The following is a 19591-nucleotide window of genomic DNA, read 5'->3' as shown; positions in this document are numbered from 1 at the left end:
CCAATTTTAATTTGGTTATTTAGAGATCACTGCCTTTATCCCTGTGATGGGCTCCAACATTTTTGCTGGGGATTTTTTTGGGTGCAGTGAGACTTGTATTTTCAGGGCAAGAAAACAGCAGGAATGGGAAAGGTGAAAGCTAGAATTCTGTTACAAAAACTCCCATATTATTTCCTTACAGGTCACCTGTGGAAGTGATTTCTGAACATTTCAGCTTGTTGCCCATTCTGGCAGCTTGTTTGCTACACAGTGTTGTCCTTTCAGCAGTAGGTTATCTTACAATAGCACCTAGCACCAAAGGGTTGCGAGCCCTGTTGGGGCCCTCCAGGGGCAAATGAAATATGAGTAGTACAACCCTGACCTCCCATCTGCTTTTGCTGGCTAAAAGTCCTGCTCTGCTGTTTGCAGGCACAGGGCGTGTGTTCATCCCAAACCACTGGCCAGTTTCCAATTGTGTGATTGCTGTCAGACTTCCTCCATGCCTTCTGCACTATCCACCGGCTGGCAGCATCCTTGTCCTAAACTATGGTGTGGCATTGCTTTTAAACGTGTGCTCCGTTCCACCCAAGAGGTGGCTGCATTTCACAGGAGGGCACAGTAGGGTTCTGCATAGCATTGTGGTGTGTAACTGAACAGCCTAATGTAAAATGTCAGCTATAACTTGTCAGGAAAATTCTCCCTTCCTGACCTAGGCAAAGCGGCCGGGGGTGGGGGGGGGGAGTGTTTCTCTCTGGCAGCTGGAGATGAAACAGCAGTTGGATCCTTCATCTCTGCTCTTTCTTGATGCATCCCTTAGCCTGAGTGTGGTCATCTTGGCCTCCACCTTGCTGAGCCAGGTGTGGTCTGTTACCTGTTTCATGGGCCGTGTTGCTGAACATCTGGGTTGGGATAAGCCACGGAGAAGAGCCTGTCAGCTCCCTGCCAAGGTGGGATGGGACCCTCAGGGGCTCCACTGCATGCTTGGGGAAAGTGGCCTGGTGGGCTAGCAAAGCAGAAGAGCTGTGTTGTGCTGCTGGCTGTGCCCTGTTCTCCTTGCTCATCTGTTTCCATTCCCACTGGTCCAGTTAAGGCTACAAGCTCTGCAGGCAGGGACTGCAGGTCTTCCTTTTTTTTTTCGTGAGGAATCTACACCATGTCTGGCACCCAGGGGCCCTGAGTTCAGTGCAAGCTTTTGCCACCAACCCTTGTGCCCATGTGCCCTTCACTAGCCTCCAGCTGGGCCTTTCCATCAGCTGCTGGATTCTGAGGGTGGGAAGGCAAGGGGCTGGGAAAGGCTGAGCGCAGCAGGGCAATGAGAGGGAAGGGAACACTGTGGGGTTGGCAACTTTGGACTAGATGACCTCCTGAGGTCCCTTCCCATGGGCAAGTGGTGCCACCATCATCAAGGTGGGCATGGGCCCCCTCAGTGACCAGTCAGTGACTGGCCAATCTTCCCAAATTGGGGGGGTCCTCTGGCTGATCAGGAAGCAGCTGCAGCGCTCCCAGAAGTGGCTGCAGTGCTGCATCTGGTGCCCACTCCCTGGCCTGCACTCTCAGGGGGGGCACTGGCACTCCCACCTAAGCGTGGCCTGTCCGGGGGTGCACCCCTGCTCTCAGGAGGTGCACATGCACCCGCTACAAGTCACCACTGTCCCTTCCAGCTCTCATTTTTCCAGTGAGAGGGGACCGCTTCTGGCTGGGGGTGTGCACAGCCCCCTGGCAGCAGGGTGCTGCCACCTGGGTGCCCCCCTGGCATCCCAGCTGCCCTGAGCTGGGAGCCTTGGGCACCTGCAGGGCGCAGGTATGGTGATGCTGTGTGAGGACCCCCTTTCCCTCTGCCTGCCCCCCCCCCCCCCCGGGCTGGCACCCCTGCCGCATGAGCGCTAGCGGCTCCACTTTGGCCCCTTTCTGTGCCGCAAGCTCCTCTCTGGTGGGCCGGGCAAGCAGCCCAGGGCCCGCAGGAGGGGTGGGGCAGCCAGGCCGCAGCTGTGCCAGATGTGAGAAAGGAGACCCGGGGGTGGCGGAGCCTCCTTCCCCCGCGTACAACAGGGCTGCTGCGCCTCGCCGGTGCGTGCGGGGGGGCACGGCCGCCCCCCGCATTGTTGGGGGCAGGGCGAGGAGGAGGGTCCCGGGCAGCAGCATGTAGGGGGCAGGGAGGCAGGAAGGCGATCCCAGGCGGTGCCGGCCCCGGGCGGGAGGCGCCGGGCATGTTGGCCGGGCTGCTCCTGCGGGCTGCCTGCGTGCTGGCCGCGCTGCCGGCCGCCCAGGCCAGGCTCTATCCCGGGAGGAAGAAGCCGGGCAGCTTTGCCGTGGAGAGGTACCGAAAGGATCCCCTTCCCCCCCTTCCGGGGGAGCCCGTGTAAACGCGCGGAGCGGAGTGACTCCGGTTGGGGCGCGGCGGTGCCTCTGCCAGGCTTGTGCTCAGCCCGTGCTGTGTGCACCCTGCCCTGGGGGCGTGGGTGGCGCTGGGTCCTTCGTGCCTCTCTGTCTGCCCACCTCGTGCTCCAGGGGCTCCGCTCTGACCCTGCGGCCATTTGGGGCGCTCCTGTCACACTCCACAGCTGCCCCCTGCCCGTGTGCTGGATGCCGCGTGCCATGCCGGGGCACGCGTGTCTGCGGTGTGCGCCGCCGGTCCAGCTGTGGGTCTGTCCGCTTGTCGCACTCGCTGCTGTGGCGTGTGTGCCCGTCTGGCTGCGCCACCTCCCGGTGCCAACCCCTGAGGGAGCAGGCGAGAAGCCTGTAGGGCCCTCAGGTGGGCAGGATGTCGGCCCCCAGCACCGAGGTCGCTCCCTTGTTTTCCACAAGGCTGGTCTTAGTGGGACCTTGGGCAGAGCTGTTTCTTTTGCAAGTCGCACCGCCCAGAAGTGTTCCCGCTCTCTCCCTGGTGGGAGCCGACTCCCGTGGCACCTTTGGTCCCACCTTGTGTCTGGCAGCCACAGTGGGCCGAGAGGCAGGGCTCAGCTGGCCCTTCCCAACTGCCTCAATGTCCTTCTCCTTACCTTTGACCTGCGGGTGGCTCTGGCTGCCGTGTGTCCCAGGCTGGGCGTGGGGGGGTCCTCCAAGAATCTCAGCATCTCTCCACCCCAGGCGCCGCATGGGACCACACGTCTGCTTCTCAGGCTTTGGAAGTGGATGCTGCCCTGGGTGGATGCCGTCCCCAGGCAGCGGGCAGTGTACCCTGCGTGAGTATACACCGTGGTGCCTTGCCATCCACCATCACCCCCGTGTTCCCTGTGAAGCTCCGGCATCTGACACATTGCCTGTCTGTGGTGCAGAGGTCCCCGCAGGGGTCGATTGTCTCCCAGTGACCGAGCTGCCATAGGCAGAAGCACCCATCTGAGTTCCTATCTCTCCCCCAATTCCTCCTTGTACATCTCCAGGCAGAGGCCCCTGTGAAGACCCCTCGTCCCCATCCCCCAGCTGGTCTTTTCTTAGTCAGACTGTGTGAGAATTGCTTCTTTAGGTTGCGGTGGGAGGAAGGGAGGGAGGGGATCCCTATGGGCTCTCCTCGCATCCTAACCAGTCTGTCTCTTGGCACTGCCTTCCTTTTCCCTCAGCTCTCTGCTCCTTTGGCTGTGGCAACGGTCTCTGCATTGCTCCCAACGTCTGCTCCTGCCCGAATGGCAAGCAGGGCATCACTTGCCTAGGTAACCGGACCTGCTCCTTCTTGCCTTCTGGCTGCACATAGCCATGTACCTGTCGCTGCAGGTGCTTGTAGGAGAAAGGCTCTTTTAAGTCAAGTGGTGGAAACGAGAGGTGGGGGGAGAGGGCGGGTGCATAGGGAGCCAGGACTCCTGGCTTCTCTTCCCTGCTCTGCTATGGACTTGCTACGATTGCTTAGAAGAGTCACTTCTGTCTCTTGCTGCCTGCTCCGCAGATTCTGCAGTCGTATAGGGTAGGTTACTCAACCCCAGCCTTTCCCAGGTGGGGGTGCTATGGGGAGCAGGGCAGGAATGCTGGGTGCTGGTGGGAGCTTCTGGCTACTCCAGCCCCAGCCTCTTCCAGTAGTGGTTGCTGTAAGGCAATGTTTCTCAACCCATGGGTCGTGACCCAAAAGTGGGTCGCAAGAACATATGAAAGGGTTGCAAACAAAAATGGATCAACAGACTTTAAAAATGGATTCTCCTTTACGGAAAAAAAGTGGGAAACAGTGGCTTTTTCCTTGCAGCCTAGAAGAGTTGCAGTCTGCAAGGGGCTGCTTGGGCCCTCACCCGTGTCCCACACACCCACCCCCTTCCCCACACACTGGACTGGGGGGCTGGGACCTGGGGGCAGCGGGTCAGGAGTGAGGGGCACTGGGTTGGGATTGGCCACTGATGTTTACAGATGGGTCCCGGTACAAAAAAGGTTGAGAACCACTGCTCTAAGGAACAGGTGTTGTGTGCACTCAGCTTTTCCAGTGTCAGCCCTTGTGAGCACCCTGCACAGCACAGGGGTACATAATTTTCAGCAACCCTTGTTCCTGTGGAGGAGCCTGTGCCCCTTCCCAGAGCTGGGACAGCTGGGCACAGGCCTTGTCAAGGTCCTGCTGCTGAAAGATGTGTTTGGCCCCTTTGTTTGCATCCAGGGGAATGATCCCATTGAGAATTGCTCTTGGCAGTGAGGTGCCATCTCTCCTTGTCTATGGGTGCACTGGCCACATGCATGGATTCCTGTGGTGCCCTCATGGTGTGTGTGTGTTTCAGATCCACCCAGTGCCTGTGGTGAGTATGGCTGTGACCTCACCTGTAACCATGGTGGCTGCCAGGAGGTGGCTCGTGTCTGCCCTCTGGGTTTCTCCATGGTGGAGACAGCTAATGGCGTGCGCTGCACAGGTGAGAATTATCCAGCTTGCTTACCAGTCTGACAGCAGGCTGATCCCTAATTGGAGCCCTCCCTGTGGGCTTGAGGCACCTTTCTGTCATGGAAAAGTGGGTCTCAAGGGCACCTGTGCACTGGCTGCATGGGGTATGGTGCGGTGACTGAGCTTCAGGGCAGTGCTTTGGCTGGCTCTTTTTGCTTGTGAGGTGTAAAGGTTGGGGGTTCAGTTGTTGCAATGGGACACAAGAGTGCTTGGATCCTCTGCAGAGGCAACCACTGGCAAACTGCAGGATCATTTGCCTTCCCCATGCAGCTGAGCAGTGGGTTTATGCCAGCACCCCTTCTGGGGGTATCCAGGCAAGGTTGCCAAGTGTTACTGAGTCAAGAGGGTGTACTGAGGGGTGGCTCTGCATGTTTGTGGTGTGCCCCAGGTGTACAGCCCTGATCCTGCCCTCTCTCCTAGACATCAACGAGTGCCTGAGCGCCTCCTGTGAGGGGCTGTGTGTCAACACCGAGGGTGGCTTCGTGTGCGAGTGTGGCCCAGGCATGCAGCTCTCTTCTGACCGCCATAGCTGCCAGGGTGAGTCCCTAGGGGGCTTTCCAGGAGGGACTTTGTGGGATTTTGGAACCAGCCAGATTAGATGTGAGCTCTGGAGTCTCCAGGCTTGGGGGTGGAGATGACTTGTAGTAACCTCATTATCTTACCTTTCAGACACAGATGAGTGCCTGGCCACCCCATGCCAGCACTGGTGCAAGAACAGCATTGGCAGCTACCGCTGCTCCTGCCGCCCTGGCTACCACCTACATGGCAACAGGCATTCCTGTGTGGGTGAGTACCCTGCCCTCTCCCTAGCGATCCAGTCTGGCCCAGCCTTCCCCACTCCACCCAGGACCTTCCCTGTCCTGTTCCCTACCTCGTTGTGTGTCCCCTGAGACCCATTCTCCAGTCAGACTTGGATGCCAGAGTGCTTGTGCCCTTGAGGGAGGGGCATGAGTCCCTTTAATCCTTTGTTGCCACCAAACAGGAAACCGAGACACAGAGAATTGAAGGGCTTTCCCCAGAGTCAGGCCCAAGGAGCATCAAGTCTCGGGGAACAGTGGCTGAGGTGAAGATCAGGCCCTCTGAGCTTTTGGGCAGCTGTGTCTACTGCATGCATGCAGGGAATGACTCAGTGGGTCTGGCTTGTCCTTGGTGTAGAGACCATGGTGGCTGCCACCATGCCCTTTTTCACTTCCTATAGCAAACCAACCCCTTGCTGACCACCCACTGGCCTGGGGCCTGGGCTTGTGTGGTGCTGGGTACTGTACAAACACTGAACAGAAAAGGCAGTGCCTGGCCCAAGGAGTGCACTCTCTGCATGCCTCTGGATTCTCCTCTGATCCCAGATTGCTTCGAAATGGCCTTGTCTGTGCCATACACTGGACAAGATTACGCCAGGTCCAGTGACCCCTACTGTTGGTCCCTGGAGTTCCCCCCACTTGACATATCTTTCAGCTACCCAGTACCAGATTAGTGTTCAGGGCCCAGCTCTGGGGTTTTCTGCCTCACCTCCACCCTGGCAGAAAAGACAGGCTTGGGTTTGGCAGGCAGGTGAGGCCCCTTGTGCCCAGACCTTGGGTGAAGTGTGCAGTCCCTGGGCTCCTACCCAGCTCCCCAGGTACCTCTCCCTCCCTGCTTTATGCTGCTTCCAAGCCTTTTCTGATGCTTGGGTCTTTCCCCTTGACCACCAGATGTGAACGAGTGCCGCTGGCCCAGTGAGAAGCGTGCCTGCCAGCACTCCTGCCACAACACTCCAGGCAGCTTCCTGTGCACCTGCCGCCCAGGCTACCGGCTCAGTGGGGACAGGGTGTCATGCGAAGGTAAGGGGCAAACCCTCCTCCCTGGGGTGCATGGTCCCACTGGGGAGGTCCTTGGGCACTGAGGGGGCTCTTAGCAAGTGTTGCCTTCTGCCGTCTGCTGCTGAAGGCAGGGAGGGGTCTTTTCCACCCCATAGCTCAGTGGAGTGGAGGGCTTAGTAATCAGGTGCGAGGGCAGACTTGGTCTCCTGCCTCTGTTCATAACTGATGATGACTCTGAGTGGCAGGGGCCATGGGGGCGGTCTGGTTTTGTGTCCTGGGTGTACCCTCCAGGAAGAGCTGATGGCCCTGGATACTGGGCTCACACCACACCAGTTAGTGGGGTCCCTGCATCCCACCCCAGCTCTTCCCAAAGAGATCTACCTTGTGTTTCCTTCTAGGCTTACCAAAAACCATTCTGGCCCCGTCTCCCATCCTCCAGTCTCTGCAGCACCCTCCAACACTCCTGCTGCTCCCCCCTGACTCTGGGAGGCACTTATTGGCTCCTAAAGGCTCCCTGCCTTCCCGAACCCCTGCCCTTGCTCCTGCTCCTGTACCCAGCACCCACACCCCTTCCCCACTGCCGCCAGCAACCTCCTCCCTGATGTGGAATTTCCTGCCACCATCACTGCTCCAGGAGGGTCCATTGCCCTCAAGTCATCCTGCTGCTGTTCCACCACCCTCCCCTGATGCTCCACCTTCCCCCTGCTGGCATCAGGGGGCACTGTGGGAGCATGATAGCCGCTGGATGGAGCCCAGCTGCCTGAGCTGTACTTGCAAGGTATGTACCTTTCTGGTGCGACCCATCTCCCTCAGCTGTGGTTTTGCCATCCCCCTGCCTTTTTAATCGGGCTTTTTTGTTGCAGGGGGGCCATGTGTTGTGTGAAGTGGTGACCTGCAGGATCTCCTGTTCCCACCCAGTGCCCCCAAAGAATGGGGAGTGCTGCCCCAGCTGTACAGGTAAGGTTCACCTTCCCTTGGGGGCTTGATTTACCTGGGAAAACCCAAGTAGCCCTAGGTGGGCCTAGGTGGTTCATCACCTGCTGGCTTCTGCCCAAGAAAGGTAAGACTTTTGCATTCCCTAGAGGACTAGACTGAGTAGTAGCATAGGCTAGCCTCTCTTCCCCTACCCTCTGCCTTGTAGACACTCTAAGGAGGGAGGCTACAGCATGCCTCCCACTGCCATTGCTTTCTTGTCTCTTTCAGGCTGTCTGTACAATGGGGTCACCCGGGCTGAAGGGGATGTATTTTCTCTCTCCAGTGGGAACTGCACCGTGTGTGTGTGCCTGGTGAGTGTTGCCCCATCTGGGGGGACTCTGGATGCTTGCTCCCCTTGAGCTTGGGGGGCTACATGTGTTGGAAGGGTATTGGTGGTGTGATCCGATATCATCAGAGCACTGCATGAAGGACAGCCTTGGATTCCTCCATTGAGATGGCTCCACCACTACCTTCTCCTCCAATGGGAAGACAGGTCATGATCCCAGTGTAGGAGTCTCCAAAGGACAACTGGGCAGGGCAGGTAGTAGCTAGGGATCTTTTGAGGAGGTTTTGATTTGGAGGCATGGTGTAGGATCTGACCTGGAATAATGGAGTTTTGTTGGGGGAACATGAAGCAAATGACTTAAGATGATGCCTCAAGAGGGCAGTGGCAGGCCATTGAGCAGAGCTGCTGGAACTAGTGCCCAGGGGCTGCTTCTGAGTCTACAGCTGCAATTTTCCCCTGTTCCTAGAAATAAAGACCCTTTGGTGATGGTCAGATCCTATCCTCAAAGTAACAGCTAGTGCTGGGACCTCACTGTCCCAGCAAATCCTGAAATCCCCCACCTCTGCTGGTGTGAGGTTTGTTTGATGTTATTGGGGCAGGGCAGGTCTGTGGTGATGGGGATTTCCCTTTGGGCTTGTTACCTGCCCTGGAAATTAGTCATCAGTGCTTGGAAGGACTTAGAGCTGTGGGAAGGTAAGTGTGAGCAGGGACAGGTTGAAGGTGGCAGGTTTGACAACACGGTATCTTCCCTCACCCAGTGGGCAGGAGGTGATGAAGTGGCCCTCCTTTTTAGGCAGCAAGGTTGATAAAAATCAGTGAGTTACACAAAAACATATTAAAATTGATTAAGAAAAATATGTTTTTAAAACATTTTAAATGAAATGTATTTTTCTTCATAAAAATAAGCATTTAAAATTTTAAATTTTGAAAGTGCCAGCCTATGTTAAGGCCTAATTTACTAAAATCTTGTAAAAAATATTAAAAATGTATTTGCTGCCAAAGTCTTTTAAAGACTGTCAAGTCACTCTAGTGATGAAAGTTGATAGCCAAGCCCCTGGAACTAGAGTTTGTTGAAGTATTAAACCAGTTGTTGGCAGCAGTGGCCTTTTGTGCAGGTGCAGAGAGAATATTTTTAATGCTTCAGTTTATTTAACTAGTTCGGTTCAACAACTAAGTCATTCAAAGATAAACTGATTTGGAACTGAAAAAGTGGAAAACTTTTGTTTTCCTTATGTCCTGTGAGTGAAAGCTGTGTGTGAAAGGATGAGATCTGTTAGTTCTAACACCTGCAAGACATGGTGATCCTGTCATGCAGACATTTAATTAATGAATTATGTATTATGCTCCTTGTAATTTATTTTAAATGCAAAATGTTTTGATAAATTCACTTTCTTTTTCTCATGTGTCCAGGACATTTAAGATGGTTTTATAAAACTAATAGAAAATTGATTTTAAAAGGTGGTGTTCCGCAGTTTTGATTGAATCCTAATTTCGATCTCCATATATCTTGAGACAAAAAATGAGTAAAATTTAATGTATCACCTAGTAACAAAGAATTGCATCATTCTCTGTTTATTATCATAATAAAAGTAATGTAAGAATTAAGATTCAGATATGTTACATGAAGCAATTCCATAGCTGAAACTGGGCAAGCTCAAGCTCTAGTCTAGCCCATGGGCCATGATCTGGCCCATGAGGCCATGTCAGCTGGCCTATGGATCTCCTCACAGGCCCAAATATTGGCAGTGGGGGAGCAGTGGTTGCTTTAATTGCAGCTCCCCTGTTGCCAAATTTCTGGATGGGTGGGAAGCCCCATGGTCCAGATGACATGGCCCATGGACTAGATGGTACCAGTGTGCAGTGGAGCTGGGTCAAGCTAGTGAGCAACCAGTTCTGGTGCATGAGATCAGGGTGTGTGTGGTGGTGTGCACGACCAAGCCAGCACTCTGGATCGCATCCATAGATCACACCACTCATCTCATCTGTGGGGCCAGAAGGCTGAGCATCACTGGCTTAAATAATACAGATGTAGATAGCATAACTTTGACACAAGCAAAAAGATGACTGAATTTAACATAAAGGTTGTATTTATTTACAACTTAAGATGGCTGAAACAACATGCTGAAACCACATATGCTAAATAAATAAATTTACATTGCAGCATGTTTGAATGTTTGTTGGCCATGGAGAACTACTCTTTTTCTAGGTAAAAGTGCCCCATTTACAGGCCATCAAGGCAGGGCTCCACTGTTTCTTTAACCTCCTCCGCACAAGAAGGAGGTGATATGGTGGGCACCACACTCTGGCCACCTTTGAACCCAGGGAGGTCGTGGTACCAATTGGTTAGGAGGCTAGGTGGACCTAAGTGCCACACTAGAAGTGGGAACAATAAATGGAAACCCATCGCCCTCACTTGGGATTAAAGCAACGTCCTTCCAGTCAGTAGCCAATTGCCCTACCAACTTTTGCAGCTCTCTCTGTCTTTACAAAATGAAATAAAATTAACAAATGCAAAACCAAATAAAAACAGGTGATTTAAATCAAGATTATTTAAATGAATGTAATATTTAAATTCCTTTATTCAATCCACTACTTAAATAATTTAAATCAAGATCATTTAAATCAATCAATCAATAGAACATTTAAGTTGATCAGTTAAATTACACTTGCTGATTTAAATTGTGATTAAAGGGGGAAGATTGAATTGTTTTGATTTACATTAATTTACCTAGTTTGGCTGGTGGCAATGTGGCTCTAAAGGAGTGCCCACAAGAGGTGAGAGCTGCACAGCCCTGAAGATGTCCGATGCTGTCATTGCCTCATCCCTGCCTATTCCATTCCCTTTGGTTTCTCTCTCTTCCAGGCTGGCAATGTTTCCTGTATCTCTCCTGAGTGCCCTCCAGGCTCCTGCCACAGCCCTGCCCAGTCTGATTGCTGCTCCTGTCAGACAGGTTAGTCTCTTAGCCACCTCAGCAACTTCAGGGGCTCCAGGGTATACCGCTGGGTTGCCTAGAACGTGGAGGAGAAGGAATGTTGAAGCCTGGTGTATGCTTCATTGATAGCTGCATGAAAGATGCATGATCAGTCATGAGGCAGCATTGCTGAATGGTCAAAGCATGGGACTTCAGGTTCTTTCCCCAGTGGGGGCCCTCGGGGAAGGTACTGATACTCTCTGCCTCAGTTTCCCTTTTGGGAGATGGCTCCAGCCAGCACTGATTCTGGGTGCCTCACCTGCAGCTGTGGGGCTGACAGTCTCTCTCCTCCCCTGCAGCTAAGTGCAAGTTCCAAGGTCGCACGTATGCACACGGGGAGGAATTCAGCTTGGATGGGGATGACTGCACCACCTGTGTTTGTCGGGTAGGCCTCATGCAGGGGCTTAGTATGGGGGAACTGTAGCAGCCTGGGGATTGCACTCACTCTGTGGGAGGGAGGGCAGATCCAGACCAGACTCTGGTGCCAAGGAAAGGCACAGCCTAGGAGAGCTCCTGGGGGTGCCTCAAAGCACTGGGCAACTAAGGGCCCTGACTCCTGAAGCAGTCTATTTTGTGAGACTGACTGGGGGTGGGGGAGGAGGAGAAGTCTCTTTTCTGAGGAGGGTCTAGGACAGGGGTCTGGAAGCTCTGCCAAGACTGGCTCAGCTGGAGTCCTCTGTGTAAAACCTCTGGCAGGGCCTGGTTTTAGAGACCCATTCAGTGGGAGGAAGGAGGAAGAGGTGGAGCTGGAAGCAGCCCTTAGAGTTGCCTGGCCCTTCTCCACTGATGGCTCCAAGCCAGCATAGTGTCATTGCATGGTGTGACACATGCTACTCTCTCTCCAGAGTGGGGAGGTGGAGTGCTCCTTCACCCCTTGCCCCGTGCTGGAGTGTCCTCGCCAGGACTGGCTGCTAGTACCAGGGCAGTGCTGCTTTTCCTGCCAAGAACCTGTGCCCGTGTCAGGTGAGAGGGAAGGTGTGTGACAAACGGTGATGGGAAGGCTTAGGCCATGTGTGCATGCGAGGGGCACAGGATGAGGGGATACATATGTATGCTTAGGAGGGATGAGAAGCAAAGAGGTATAAGTTGGGGGTGTAGGGTGTGTATGAGAGATGGGTGTGAAGCTGGGAGGTGTAGGAATATGTGCATCTGAGATGGCAGAATGGTATGTATGAGAGAGAGAGGTGTGGGGCAAGGAAGGATATGGGCATGTGACACACAGGCAGGGTTGGGGAAATGTATGCATGTGTGATAGGCTAGACTGGGGAGGTGCAAGTGGTGGGGGAGTGTCACTGGTGGGGAGCAAACAAGTCTACCTCACACACTGTGTGTGTTTGTTATATGCAGTGTGTAGCTTGCCTTCAGCCCTGTCCTGGACACTGTCCTGGAGTGCCTTGGCCTTCCCGCCAGCTCTAACCTTATCTCTGAAGCTGCCTCTTTTCCTTCATCTGTGGCTAGGTTGCTTCGTGGATGACAATGGGGTTGAGTTTCCCATCGGACAGATCTGGTCTCCGGGTGATCCCTGTGAGTTATGCATCTGCCAGGTGAATGAGAACCTGCTCTACTTCACTTCCTTTACTTGTCTGTCTGGCACCCTTTGCACACAGCTCCCCCTGCCTGCCCCTCCTGAGCTAGCCATCACATGCAGTCTCCCCTAGCCAGGGCTGGTGCCAAGCACCGGGATGTGGGTAGAATGTGGCAGAGCAGCCTCAGCCTGGTAGGGCAGAGGTGTGTATAACAGAGCACACACCAACTGCAGATGCTTCCTCAGCCTGACAAAGGGTATTTATACCTGAAAGCATGCGAAGAAGAATTTTTCCAACTATTTGGGTTGGTCTAATAAAAGATATCAGATTTACCCAAAGAACCTTGTCTGCCTATGTCCTTAGACCAACACAGCTACAACCTGTGCCTCTGAAACATTGATGGAGGGGCATTCTTGAAATATCAGTTTTCAAAGTAACAATGCCACAATGAATTTGTAATATCATCTGGACTTCTTACCTTATCCAGAGGTTCCCCAGACTGTCATTGGGGCTGCTGCAGGCTGTGGCTCCTTACTCTAATACCCTTAATCTGATGCAGCATCCTCTGTGTAGAAAGACGCCCACAGCTCTGTACGGGCATGTAGAAGTGGGGTTTGCTTGCCTGTCACTGAAATGCAGCCACCTCTGGGGTAGAATATGGCTGCTATTTAACAGCATACTCCTTTGTGAAGGGGCTGGCTGTGTGGAATGGCTGGCATAGGGGTTGGCCATAGGTTTCTCTCAAGTGTTTCTCATTTGCAGGCAGATGGCTTGGTGAGCTGCAAGCGGACAGAGTGTTTGGAGACGTGTCCTCATCCTATTCAGATTCCAGGACAGTGCTGCCCAGACTGCTCAGCAGGTGACGGGGCTTGGGGTCAGGAAGCTATCTGCTCTAGCGAGCTGCCTAGCATAAGCCACCAAGAACACCCTCCAGAAGGGAGAAGTCCACATCAGATCCTGAGAGGAGGAAATGAAAATAGTCACCCTGCAGCAGAGCCCCAGGTTGAACAACCAGTGAAAAGGGATGCCCCCCTCCATTGCCTAGCTGGCTCTTGGCCTCTTTGCTTAGGCAGATGTCAGCTAGGCCACTTGCGGCGTGTCTGCACCATCTCCATCAGTGCCAGGGAGCCCCACCCACCCTGTACCTGTCAAATGCTGAGAACAGGTAATGGAGTTGTACACCTGAAGTCTCAGGCAAACTTCTTGACATGTACCCAGCCCTGCTTTCACAGTGACTGTTACATTTGGCATGTACAAAGCAGGATGGAATAAGTGGGGCATGTTTTTTCAGCAGTCTTGCCTTGCACAGTCAGAGTCATTATAGACAGGCCCTTTGTGGTTCTTGAGAGAATGAGAACCAGCCCCTCCAGCAGCTCTAAGACATCAACAGCTTCAGTCACCATCAACACAGGTCTGAATTTGAACTGATGACCAAGCTCTGAATAGGTATTCATCCCATTACCTACCCCCCTGTCCTGGTGTAGGAAGCTCAGTATATGTCCCCTGCAGGCTTGTTCCCTGCTCTTGGTCTCTCCACCCATCCAGGTGTGCCATGGCCTCCCTGGAAGAGGCTTGACTTTCTGGTGGGAGGTGATGTGAACATGCCTTTCCTTCTTTCTTCTCCCTGAAGGCTGCACCTATATGGGAAGGGTCTTCTACAACAATGAGACATTCCCTTCTGTCCTAGATCCCTGCCTTAGCTGCATCTGTCTGGTAAGAGTTTTGCTTTCTACACTGACTCACCTGTAGACAAAGCTGCTTTTAGGGCTGTGTTCAACCTGAGTCTGAACCATCCATACCCCAGCAGTCCAAAGGTAGTCCCAGTTCTGTACAAAATGGAGCAGTTTATGGCTGTAAGAGTTAGGCAGGCAACCACTGAAGTCCCCAACCCCATGAGAAAGGTCCAATGGGATGAGGTCCAGCAAACTGAGGAATGTTTTAATTAAAATTTATTGAAAAATGGGGGAGGATGGAGATCAGAAGAAAGCTTCAGTAAAAATGGGACAGGGGGAGAGGTTAACCAAGGGTAGAGGTGAAGGTTTCTTTTAAATTTACTGTGACAATTTTCAACTTCTTCAGTAGAAATTTGAAAACCAAAATATTTTGATTTGGAAATGCCAGTTTTGTGATTTATGTGAGGTGTAGTTTGGGTGCCTTGTGCTCCCATTTCCCTCTATAGGCAGGATTTACTGGTCAGACTACACTTCCCCTGACACACCATGGCCTTCCCTGTTGAGGGTGGGGGGCAGTTGCATCTTGGGAGCCCCTGGTCATGGCGTATTGTGGGGAACATAGTGCAGCTGGGGAGGCCAGTACACAGAAAGGAATGGGGGCATGAGACAACTGAACTGCATCCTATGAGCCACCACAAGATCAGGTTTCTAATAAAAATATTTGAGTTTTAGGTCATTCAAGGTCTTTTTGGATGAAGAATTTTGGAAAGACTCATTTTCTGTCAAACCAGTTTTAATGATGTGGCCCATTTCATCCCTGGTCAGTCCCAGCTGCACAGTCACCTGCCCACCTGGGTTTGCCATTAAAACAGAGGTCCTCTGTCTTCCTGCCTTTCTCTCTCATGTCCTGCAGCTTGGCTCTGTGGCTTGCTCTCCTGTGGACTGTACTGTCTTTTGTACATATCCATTCCACCCTGAAGGGGAATGCTGTCCTGTCTGTAATGGTAAGTACCACAGCCTCAGAGATCTCCTGTCTCTGAACTACAGTGGATGCTTAGCATCTATGGTCTCCTCATGTGAGGAAGTGGTTTGGGTCCAATCAGTATGGAGTCATTTCTGGAGAGCTCATGGGCTTCCCCAGTGCCTGAGTGTGGTGCTAGGACAAGGGTGCTCAACTGCTGGCTCACAGCACCATGTCCTTCAGCCTCAGGGGCTCCCAATGGGTCTGGAAATTTGGTGGTGAGACAACAGCGATACTGTTCCCCCGCTGCCAAATCTCTGGACCTATGGGGAGCCCTAGGCCTTGCATGCTGGATCCAGCCAGGTGGCGGCAATGCCTTGTCCCCTTGACCCAATTCCGGCACACAGGGCAGGGAGGGGGTGATGCCATATCACAGGACATAAACCAGCCTACAGAAGAGACCCAGCATCACTCACTGGTCTGCTGGGCCAAAAGGTTAAGCACCACTGTGCTAGGGGGTGCCAATGATATAGACAGGGATGCATTTGGGACTGCTGAGCCCAATTTCCCATTATGGCACAGAGCACTGTGCTTTTGGACGTGCTGCTATCTGGCTGAGACATTGATTGAAGGATCTGGCCATGTTGGGGTCCTTCATACTTCCTTGGCCCTTTTTGTAAGGTTAAGGATGCTACTTCTTTTCCCTATGCCCTGCCCTGGCAGTGTGAATTAGGTAACATATTCTTCTTCACTGCCTGTCCTAAACTCTCCTGCACAATATTGCTGTGGGCTGTTGGATGTCTGGTACATTCTCTCCTTAAAAGTGGCAGTATTTCAGCTTCAAATACCAAGCAGGATCAGGGCCACCTTGTGATAGGCTGTGTAGAAACTCACTGTAAACTCTACAGGGCAGGGGCTGTCTCTTTCTTTTGAATGAGAAGAGGAGAAGGGACTTGCCCTAGGTCACACAGTGGATTGGTGGCACGAATTGCCTGTTGTCTCTACCCACCAGACCATGCTGCCCTATGTTTGCGACCATCAATCCAGTGTATTATTCTTACTCTGGTATTAAAGCTCAGTTCATCTCAACCCTGTAGATTGTAACTATGAAGGCAGGAAGGTGGTGAATGGACAGACGTTTGTACCAGAGGCAGAGCCCTGTATTCACTGCACCTGCCAGGTGAGTCGAACCTGGGAAGGGAGAGGGGATTGCTCTGTGGGAATTGGGAGGTGAGTGGGAAGGTGCATGAATCAGTCAAGAGCCTCATGGACTGAGCTGCCTTGAGGTGCTATCCCAAGAGATCTCTAGGAAGGCTGCAGTGAAAGGTGCTAGGCAATACCCAGCTCTGGTGAGAGCAGTCATCTGGCGCTTACAGTGCTGACAGGCATTTGGCATGTGCCGCTGGCCTGGTCAAGGGAGCAGGGAAAGCAAGAGTTTTGAGGGAAGAGCCCCAGCTTCTCCCACATGGTATAGGTCAGTATCATTTTTCAAGGCCAAGAGGAGAGGAAGATAGCAAGAAGGATGCGAAACAGTGTCTGAGGAGCAGGGGGAATCTCATGGGATGATGTGTCTCTCCTCTTCATTTGCCTCCCTTTTCAGTTTGGGGAGGTGAGCTGTGAGAAGAGACCTTGCCCCATTTCCTGCACAGAGTCCTCCACAACCCCCACTGACTGCTGCCTGGGCTGCCAAGGTAACAGCACTCATAACACCAAGAACTTGGTCAGTTCTATAATCCAACTAACACCATGTGGCTTAGGTCTGTAGCCCCTCCTCCCCCACTTGTAGTGATGACCCTTAATGGGTCATTGTCAAGGGTTGAGAAACTCTAGAGGGGAAACTGTGAGCCCCTGGTCCCTCAGCTCAGGGGCAGCAGGTGATCCATAAACCTCTACATGTGACATGACTGCTAAAGCGGGGCAGAGAACATGGGAATCAGGCAGGGCCTCTTGGGTCCTGTCTGGCCTGAGCTTTCATCAGGATATGGTGGGTGACTGAGATGACTTGACACCCCTCATGATAGACCTCACAATATCTCTACAAGTACCATAACTTAGTGCTGTTGCTCAGTGTGGTTGAATCCATACCAACAAAGGCAGCCTTGTACCATGTCCCTACACAGCTGCAGACCTGGAATGTGTTGTGATGCATGAGAACAATGACTGGCTTTGCTGTTCTGGTGACAGAGCAGGGAACCAGGTTGTGTGTTTGTGCTCACAAGAGTCTCTGGTCTCAGATCCTTATTGTCTTCCCTTCCCTGGATGGGTAAGACTCCCACAGAACATAGACCCAAGGGAGGGGGATAGATTTGTAATGGAGCTAGTGTTAATGCTGGTCCTGTCTCCATTCACTGCAGTCAGCCAGGTTCTTCTGCAGAGCAGTCGTGGCCCTGGACAACTGGATGACGTGGAGTCCAGGCTATCCCAAGCACACAGTCCCCGAGAGGACTCTGTGGCTCTGCCGAGTGGCAGCAACTGCAGCCTCTGTCCTAGTGTCCATCTTCCTGCTTCTCCCAGCCGCCTTGCCCAGCTCCTTGCAGGAAGCAACATGCCCACTCAGCATGCTGGGCCCACAAATGTGGCTGGACCTCATCCTGCTGGGGCAGGGGCCCTTGGGCCACTTCTGAAGAGGTTAGGAGGCACAGCATCCCCTCTGACTGGGCCAAGCTCTCCAGAATCCCATAGGTCTGCTCCTGACCTTTTCATTCTGAAAGAAACTTCTGGGTCTGTCACTGCAAATCCAACCCCTTCCCAACCCCCTGCACCCCCCAGCCCAGATCCTACAAGTGACCATCTGCCCTCTGAAGGTAGCCGTAGCTCAGGGCCCGTTCTTCAGAAACCTTCCCTGCTCCCATCAGGAGGAGTAGAGGAGCCTGTGGATAGGGAGGCTGGAGTGCCTCCAAGCGGGGAGAGTAAACCTGGCCCTCTGACTCCATAGTGCTCCTCACTAAGGGGCTAGGGAGTGCCAGGCCCAGTTGGAGCTGTTTGAGGAAGAGGAGGCAACTTGCAAAAGGTTACAGGCCTTATCTAGCAGATAGGGGCACAGAGGGCCCATGTCATTCTGTGCCAGGGCCAAGGGAAGGGCAATGTTGCCTCCAGAGCTGTGAGTGGGCTCTGTCCTTTACTCTGCTGGTGCCCCCAGGCTGTTTCCTCCCTATATCCTCTGGGAGTGGAGGTGTCTCAAAAGAGGCAGTGCCATACTACCGGGAGGAGACAATACGTTCCTGCTGTGGTGGCTTGAGTAGTCCTAAGTGACCATGGGGCGTTGTGACACTCCATGAGTGCACATTCCCCACCTGAGATTCCAGTTCAGTCACCCCCTCAGTCCTTCTGGCTTGTCGGCCTTCTCCGAGCAGGTGGTGATGGGGAAATGTCAAGAGCCACCCAAGTCTGGCTCCCCTCCACTTTGAGACATACCCCGGTGGCCCTAGGGGATCTCCGTGCAGGGCTTATGGACTGATAACTTTCCCAACCCAAGAAAGCCTCTACTTTGGGGTGCTCCCTGCCTTGGTCAACCCCCAGGGTCCCTGAATCCACCCCCCATATCTCCAGCCTCAGACAGGCCCAGGTTTCTGCATTTGGCCTCTGGCATTCCTACCATTTCTCACAAACACGGGGTCAAGAGTACAAGCTGCCCAAAAGATTTGAATACTCACTTCCTAGTAAGCATCTAGATTCCCTGGGCAGCTCTGAAATCTCCCTCTGACTTTTCTGATCCTTTGGAGCTGGCAGGGGGGGGTCTCTTGGCCTCCTAGATGGGGGTTGGACAAGCTGGATTTCCCAAGTGGCTTACAGTGGATGGGTGTCTGATCTGCCTTTAGGGACAGGCTGCCCCTCCTCTAACTTGATTATTAATAAAGTTTTCATAATTATTTAACCCAAGCATTCCTTCCTGCTGCCTATGGTGGGCTCTGCCTGGGTGGACTCAGTGAATCTGGGGCTGACACCTCTGACATTATACAGCTGGTGCTTGCCTTTGAATGCTCTCCTCTCCTGGCACTGTTTTCTCCATCCAATCTGGACTTGGCTTCCCCAGCTGGTCTTTGTACAGGGGGTGACCCCAGGCAGGGGGTGGAGCTGCAGGAATATAGAGCTGGATATCCATTTCTGGCATTTCACAGTCTCCCCATCTCTTTGTTGAGATGAGATGCACCTGTGGCACCCTGCGGCTGGGAACCAGTTCCTATTACAGCTGTGTGTGGTCTGGGAGGAATGGTAGAAGCCTTTGATGGCATTTTTTCTCAGGGCAGAATTCACTAAGACCTTACCTCTGTTCACTTTTACTCTGTGGGGAAAGGTGCCTGCCCCACAGGACCCTGACCATGGGTCCTTTCACAGAGGCTATGATACCAGTTCATGTCACTGGATGTCCACACAGGCTGAGGGATTTCATGGAAAGGGAGGCTGCTCTTCAGCCAGAGGCTGAGCTGACCAGTGTGGCCTGGCTTCACAGAGTGCCTGTGCTCCGGGGTCAACTAATATGTCTTTCCTTTGCTCATGCAAGGGAGCACCTGGGACCACAGCCACCTTTCTTGGGCACTTGCATCTTCTTTGTGCCAGCATGTCTATGTTCATATGGCTGA

The 19591-nt window shown here is 53.2% G+C and overlaps 1 protein-coding gene across 3 annotated transcripts; it reads left to right on the top strand.

Moving 5' to 3' along the window:
* Positions 1-1827: 1827 nt before the first annotated feature.
* On the top strand, positions 1828-18885 carry VWCE (von Willebrand factor C and EGF domains). 3 transcript variants are annotated; one of them, XM_059722485.1, is made up of 20 exons: positions 1828-2046; positions 3067-3161; positions 3537-3626; positions 4665-4793; positions 5243-5359; positions 5492-5608; positions 6511-6639; positions 7017-7396; positions 7482-7575; positions 7822-7904; positions 10743-10830; positions 11151-11236; positions 11697-11814; positions 12310-12395; positions 13140-13236; positions 14008-14090; positions 14964-15054; positions 16109-16191; positions 16612-16702; positions 17366-18885. In XM_059722485.1, the coding sequence occupies exons 1-20, from the start codon at positions 1856-1858 to the stop codon at positions 17944-17946; spliced, it is 2829 nt and encodes a 942-aa protein (XP_059578468.1). In that variant the 5' UTR covers positions 1828-1855; the 3' UTR covers positions 17947-18885. The 3 variants fall into 3 exon arrangements, with proteins under 3 accessions (XP_059578468.1, XP_014448930.1, XP_019340823.1); XM_014593444.3 differs by having other exon boundaries at positions 1970-2296; XM_019485278.1 differs by lacking the exon at positions 1828-2046 and having other exon boundaries at positions 2204-3161.
* Positions 18886-19591: the final 706 nt, after the last annotated feature.

Source organism: Alligator mississippiensis, chromosome 2, assembly GCF_030867095.1.
Source record: "Alligator mississippiensis isolate rAllMis1 chromosome 2, rAllMis1, whole genome shotgun sequence".
In the NCBI taxonomy this organism is placed as follows: Eukaryota; Metazoa; Chordata; order Crocodylia; family Alligatoridae; genus Alligator; species Alligator mississippiensis.
This window is presented reverse-complemented; position numbering and strand designations above follow the sequence as displayed.